Genomic DNA, 6910 nt, shown 5'->3' with positions numbered 1-6910 from the left:
TTATAAAACAGAGAACGTTCTTTAATTAGCAGAAAATTAGTTTATACTTTATATCAAATGATTAGTGCAGTATAATAAAGAAGGAGAAAGGAAGGAGAATACCACACACAGATTTATCCTGGTTCACCCAACGTGGGTTACGTCCAGTCCTCACACTGTGAGATTTTCCACTAAGTGTTTAAAATGAAGAACCTTCTTAATCTTACAACACCTAGAATAAATCAACCTTGATCTATTTCTTTCTTAATTACTTTCCACCCAGAAAGCAATCACAACACCTATCTAACCTTGATAGGAAGCAATCTTAAACAAACTATAAAGAAACTCTTATAGTTTGAGTTTTACAAATGATTGAATTTTGACAGAATCTGATATTGCTCAACTCTTGTTTGAGAATAGATTCTTTACAGAGTATCTAATGACAATTTCGCAGCTGATATGTGAATGTGCAGCAGTGGATGTTTCGCGAATTGCAGAAAATGATGTTGCCTCTGTTTTTCAGAATTTCAAGCTTAAGTGTGATTGTATAATGTTGATTACTTTGCACTTGAATTTCTTGCTGAGAACTGAGATAATGGCCTTCTATTTATAGGCTGGAGATGTACGAAATAGCTGTTGGAGAGGCCATGCTTTTTTGACTAAAACATTATTTTTAGAATAAAAATAATGTTGCTTTGAAAACAGCTTTTTGACTTTTGATGTTTTAGCATTGAAAGCATTTTTGTCCTTTCTTTGACATTTCTTCATTGATCTTGGATGGTACATTATCTGTCTTTAGTCTTGAGTGTAGCTAGAGGAGGTTGGAGAAGTTTTGAAGCGAATTGCAGACTGAAACAGAGAGGATGCAAGGCTGCTGTTGATGTGCAGAAAACGGAGAATGATTAACGTTCTTGGTTTTATCAGTTTGAACGTTCTTGAGCTTCAATAATCATTCTGGAGTTCCCGTTTTGAATGTTCTGTATTTTCTTTGTTCTTGTCTTGTCATATACCCAGTTTGATCAAGTTTTCTTTGACATTTGAATTTTGGAGTTCTTAAGCCGTCATGACTTTTGTCCATGTTTGAACTCTTTAATCTTTGCGATCAAATGTCCTTTTTGAGTCTGGATTATTTGTACTTGTTCCTTGCCATGTGTTTGTTAGATATGAGTGATTTCTAGAGTAGATTCTTTGTTAACGATGTAGATAAACTTTGAACAACATGCTGTGATGAAATTTTTCGAGGCTGTAGCTCTTTCTTTGTTTTAGTGTTCTTGTTGTTGTTTTCTTTGCTTTGTTTGATTCTGTTCTTAATTAAATCCACTCAAAAGCACAAGTTAAATTAACATAACATTTAGAATCATAATTAACATTCTTAATTAACTTTTGTTTATTTTCATCAAAACTTTAAAATAGAGAGTTTGTCTCAACAAATTATGAGTTTCCACCACTAGACTTAATCCACTTGATCCAAGTCATTTTTGCTCCCCCATCAAGCAAAATCAGGGTCTGATACTAGTTAGATAGTTTGGCATTTTTATATAAAAAATGATTTTTAACGTGTTAAATTTTTTTCCTCTTAAATTGTGTTTGTGAAATGATCTTTGGACACAACTAGTAACATCAACATTATATTTTTCTACGATTTTTGATTTTTATATTATATTTTTCTCTCTTTGGATGTTTTTTTTCTTACATCAAGTTCAATGTCTACACTTATTGGTATGCGATGTCTATTTTGGTGTGTTAAAATAATACAATTGATTTGTGTTATATTTTTTTTACATAATTTTTGTTACCTTGTAGTTATTTAGTGGGTGCGAATAGTAGTGCCCAAGAAAAGACACCAAAAAGTTTATTTAGATGCTTGGAGGCGTAGTTCACCAAAAAAAAGAACGCTGGAGGCGTATTATAAAGCAATGCAGGTGCGAATAGCATTACGCTCAAGGAAAGGGCATATCGGGATTCGGGAGGCTGTGTCTTAACGGGAAGAGTCCATTATTTGTAATGTTTGTTAAAGGATAAAAAAAACATATATATCGAATTGGGCATTTGTCAAATAAAAAATAAAGTAGTTCTCATATAGAATTGGACGGTGAATGTGATGAAAGAAAACTATTTATTTATTAATAATTATTAAGTCTATTAAATATTGAAGTCAAAATTTCCTTTTATATTATAATTTAACTTAATTTTTACCATAAAAAAATAGATTTGATGATATTTAATTTTTTAAGCAATATATTTTAATAAAACCAATAATCTAAATTACTTTATTTTTTAAAAGATGCTAATTGTGAAATTGATATACCCTAAAATATGGAGAAAATATGGGTATTGTGAATTTGAATCTACACCTTAAGTATTAAGTGCTCTTATAGCTATTATTTAAATTATATTTATAAAAAATTAAAATTAAAATTAGTCTTATAAAATTATCTCAACGCTTTCGTATCTATTTTTAAAGTTAAACAACTTAATTTCATTTTTATTATAAAAGATACATTTTACTTGAAGTTAAATAATTCAAAAATTCTTATATGTAAAAAACTAAATTGAAAATTATGGTCCAACTTATGTTTTGACTTTTTCATCAAATTCTTCAACCATTAATGTAATTTAACTACACACATTACATCCCAACCAATGCTTGTGTGCTATCACAAATATATTAGCAATAAATAATTATTTTCCATTACAATGCATCAATGTCCCGAGGATATACTTCTCATATTTCAATAAGACCATCCTCTCTTATAATAAATAAGACATTGGTAACATTTTTATTGTGCCTCTTACAATTTTGATTATATAATATATCTTTAATTTAAAATTTTCACAAATCAATATTAATTTGTCCATAAAATTTCTATATGTCTATTGTAAACTTTGCACTAGATAGGTTCATATGGTCATAGGGGTGTCTAACAATTAATCTCTTAAGTATCAATTTTTTTTCTTCAATTTTCCAAATTAACACTTTTACAATATCATCATTATTTTCCAATGTGAAATATTGGTTAATATTGTAACATACTAAAAAAATTACATTTTATTGTACCAAAGTATTAGATACTAGTTGCTATTAAAAAGACAAAAATTAGCTCAAAATTTAATTTATAAATTTTTATTTTTGTTGTTTTGGATCCTTAAAGTTATTTTTATAAATAGTTTTTTATTTAAAAATTATATTTAATTCATTATTTATTAAATATATACTTATAAAAATTATTTAAAATTTAGAAAAATACACATTAGTTGATTTAAGAATAAAAACTAAAATCAGACTACGAAAATTATTATTAAAGACTAATTTTTTTAGTATAGACCATTTTACGTGGTAACTATTATTTCCATTTCGTCTAAAAAAAAAAAAAACTAGCGTTGAGTTGGATCACAAAATCATATTGAATCGTGAACATTGGTGAACATGTCTCTACAACCACACGAAGAATCGATTTATTTTATTTTCCTTTTTGTGTGTTAATACCCTAACCACAAAACTATTAAATAAAATAAAAAAACAGAGCAAGAGTAATATACGGATTTCCTTTGTTCCAAAAACAAATGTACAGAACGAGTATAATAAATAATTAAGAACACTGCATCCTATGTCTTTGGTCCCTCAAAATCCCGTTGTACAAAGCGATTCTGTTCGCCGGAATTCCACGAATTTTCTGCGTTTCATTTTTGCAGTTGTTCTGTACTCTGTTTCGCTTCCTCTGTTTCTCTTTCCTAATTATTTCACTCTTTTCTTTCACTTCCTTCACACTTTCTTCAAATCTAACATTCTTCTTCTTTTTCTTCATCATCTTTCTCTCCCTCTTCTTTTCCTCTAAAAAAACAACACAACACATTAAGAAATTTTCGTCCACAAAGTAAGGTGAATGAAAAGAAGAGATAATGGTTTACCTGAATACAAACAAGAGCTCAAAATATTTCTGTTAGAATCATGAGAAACGTGATTTCCATAAATATATGTTGGGGTAATGTTTTGTTTTGAAAAAACGAGATAAAGCACGGTGCTTGAGACAAGCATGGCTGTGGTTAAAACAATACCCTGTGAGAAAGAAGCCATGTGTTGAAGTTGAAGCAAAAGAAGGAGTGAGTGAGAGTTTGTCTCTTTAATGGATTTGAGTTGACTTCAAAACAACAACAACAAGAAAAAGTGGTTTAAATATAGACGTGGATGAGATTATGATGCCAAGTTTCATGAGAATAAATAAGAAATATAATTTACAATTGTTTTTTTTATCTTAATTATATAGACGTGGTTTAAATTGACCATTTATCTTAATTTATGTAACAAAATAGTTTTTTTTTCTAAAAAAAAAATTGGACCTTTATCTTACTTTTTTAAAAGAAATTTAAACAATATTATTATTAATAATAAAAAAATAACCTGTTTACAATTGTTTTATTTTATATGATATTTGAATCATATCCCTTCAAATTCATAATGTCAACTCTTTTTATTAACACCTAAAAACGTTTAATAAATTGGTTTTTTACCTTACTGATTTATAGCAGAACAAAATATCGTTTAAATCATAAAATGATTATGATACTTGTTTTTCCTCAAACTTAGTAAAAAAGTGTTTATTTAATTAATTTTTCATGCTGCAAATTCATGTAAGATTATAATTTATAGGTTTTTATTGAACTACAACTCGTTAAATTTGAGGATTTCTTTCCCCTACAATATCCCAGTTGAAGAAATAAAACCCATCATTTTCTCCTTCGTAATACAATATAAAAATCTGTCTTGATACATCCAGCCTGCTAGTTTGAAAAGCTAGAATCTCATAAATTTAAAAGGATTGAAGAACTTTAATTAATTTAATTGGAAGTTTTGTATTTTCAATTAAAAAATAAAAAACAAAATTATAAATTTATAATCTTTGTAGATATCACATTAGCATCAAAATAATACAGTTTTTAAGTTGGACAAAAATAAAACTAACAAACATAGTGATGTACATGTTTTATATTTAAATGACCAATCTGTTATAAAAATGACGGAAATAATTCATTACAATAAAATAAGATAATGGTCAATACTCAATATGTTAAAGGAATATAAAAAAACTAATTTATTATAATATAATATAATATAATAAAATAAACGATTAATCTGTAGTAATAAAAAGTAGAAGGGAAAACAATAAATTAGAAAATTGTATCATGAATAAATTGTGGAGTGTGGTGAGTGGTGAAGAGGTAGAAGAAAAAGAATGGCAGTAGTTAATTGGTGGTTGATGGAGCTTCTAGATTGATCTGGTATGATGTGGTTTTGGAAATGAAAGAGGCTTGAAAGTGGGTCGGTGTGTGCATGTATGTAATGTTCGGTTTGGCTTTTGCTTTGGTAAAAGTAATTGGAAATCACAAATGGATGAATGCGGTTGCGGTTTGTAGCGTTGTGTTGGCTTAGGTGGGGTACGATCCATGTTGAGTCACTTGACAAACAACCTTAGAAATTTATGAGCTTTAAATGCTTTTTACCTACAAAAATTGTTCTAAATTTAACTAGATTTTTTTTTTATAAAATGAAAAATTCAATAAGGACAGAGGGAAACTCTTCTACAAACATTATCTAGGAGAATAATATTAATATCTCCATAATTAATACATAAAAAATACTGATTAATCTCACATCTACATTCCTAACTTTTAAAAGAATACATAAAATAAAATTATTTGTCTTTTTTAATCGAATCCATATTTGCCAAAGTAAATTCTTCTGAGCCTTTTATAATTTATTTTAAAATAATAAATAAAAAGTATGAGATATTAAATTTTTATCGGATGTTGGTTAGAAAAATGTTCACCAAAATTAATCCTCTCTTGACTCATATATTGTGATAATATATTTTGGTATACGTTTTCCTACTAGGTCGGTCAACCCAGTTGATTTTAAATACCATTACTTTCGATTTATTCCAATTTCCACCTTACCACATTTTCCATCCATCGACAAGAAGCCTTTTCTTTTTCTATTTTTATATCTATACATTATAATAAAGCAAACATGATAAATTGGCAAGTTTGACACGTGTCAACAAACTAGAGTGTTAAGAAAATATAAGTTTCTATTAATAGAAATAATACGTGTTTATTCTTGAGAAGTTAATGACCAATTAAAAAAATAAAATGAATGAATTAAAAATAAAAAGCTTAAGAAAAGCATAAAACTTCTGTTACGATCTTTGTCCACGATACAATTTAATGGTCAATTAAAAAAATTAAAAATAAAATACAATACACCACGACTTATTTCATGTATCCGTTGAGAAGTTAATGGCCAATTAAAAAATAAGAAAAATAAATTAAAAATAAAAGAATTTTTTAAGACAAAAATAAAACTTCTATTACATGCGAAATGCAGAAGTGAATGACCAATTAAAAATAAAATATAATGCACGACCTGACATTTCACATTTTACGGTTGAGAATTGAGTGGCCAATTGAAAGGTAATCTATACAATATAATATCTCTTTTTTTAGAATAAAATTAAACTTATGTTACACGACTTTGTACATGCGTCAGTTGAAAAGTTAGTGGCCAATTAAAAAAATAAAAGAATAAAAATAAAAAGAATGGATTAAAAATACACTACACCACTACTTGAGGTTTAACTGTTGAGTTGAGAATTTAGTGGCCAGTTAAAAAAGAAGAATAACAGCAAAATACAATCACTAACACCACGACTTAACAGTTTTTATAATTGTTTTTTAAACACTACTTTAGTAACCACCCGCTTCAAATTAATTTAATTAAAAAAATTATTTTATTTTACGAATTTTTTTAATACTCATTTAACCGTCTATCTTTGGTACTCTCTCATTTCTTGCGTCTCCCTTGTAAATATAATTCATATTATCTATGTATACACAATTCTTTTAAGCTTTCTTTATCAAAGCTTTCTTATTCATC

The 6910-nt window shown here is 27.6% G+C and overlaps 1 protein-coding gene across 1 annotated transcript; it reads right to left on the bottom strand.

The window, feature by feature from the left end:
• Window positions 1-3407: 3407 nt before the first annotated feature.
• LOC101513413 (uncharacterized) lies at window positions 3408-4238 on the bottom strand. Its single transcript, XM_004486610.4, has 2 exons — window positions 3889-4238; window positions 3408-3811 (listed from the first exon to the last, which is right to left on the bottom strand). Exons 1-2 carry the CDS (start codon window positions 4052-4054, stop codon window positions 3570-3572), a joined length of 408 nt encoding a protein of 135 aa, XP_004486667.1. The 5' UTR covers window positions 4055-4238; the 3' UTR covers window positions 3408-3569.
• Window positions 4239-6910: the final 2672 nt, after the last annotated feature.

Source organism: Cicer arietinum, chromosome 1, assembly GCF_000331145.2.
Source record: "Cicer arietinum cultivar CDC Frontier isolate Library 1 chromosome 1, Cicar.CDCFrontier_v2.0, whole genome shotgun sequence".
Taxonomy (NCBI): domain Eukaryota; kingdom Viridiplantae; phylum Streptophyta; class Magnoliopsida; order Fabales; family Fabaceae; genus Cicer; species Cicer arietinum.
The sequence above is the reverse complement of the archived record's forward strand: the minus strand, read 5'-3'. Positions and strand labels throughout refer to the sequence as shown.

Excerpts from the sequence above, each read along its gene's own strand:
- LOC101513413 (XM_004486610.4), bottom strand. The coding sequence starts at position 4,054 with ATGGCTTCTTTCTCACAGGGTATTGTTTTAACCACAGCCATGCTTGTC. Across the intron at positions 3,812-3,888 it reads GAGCTCTTGTTTGTATTCAG|AGGAAAAGAAGAGGGAGAGA; the intron begins GTAAACCATTAT and ends TTGTTTTTTTAG.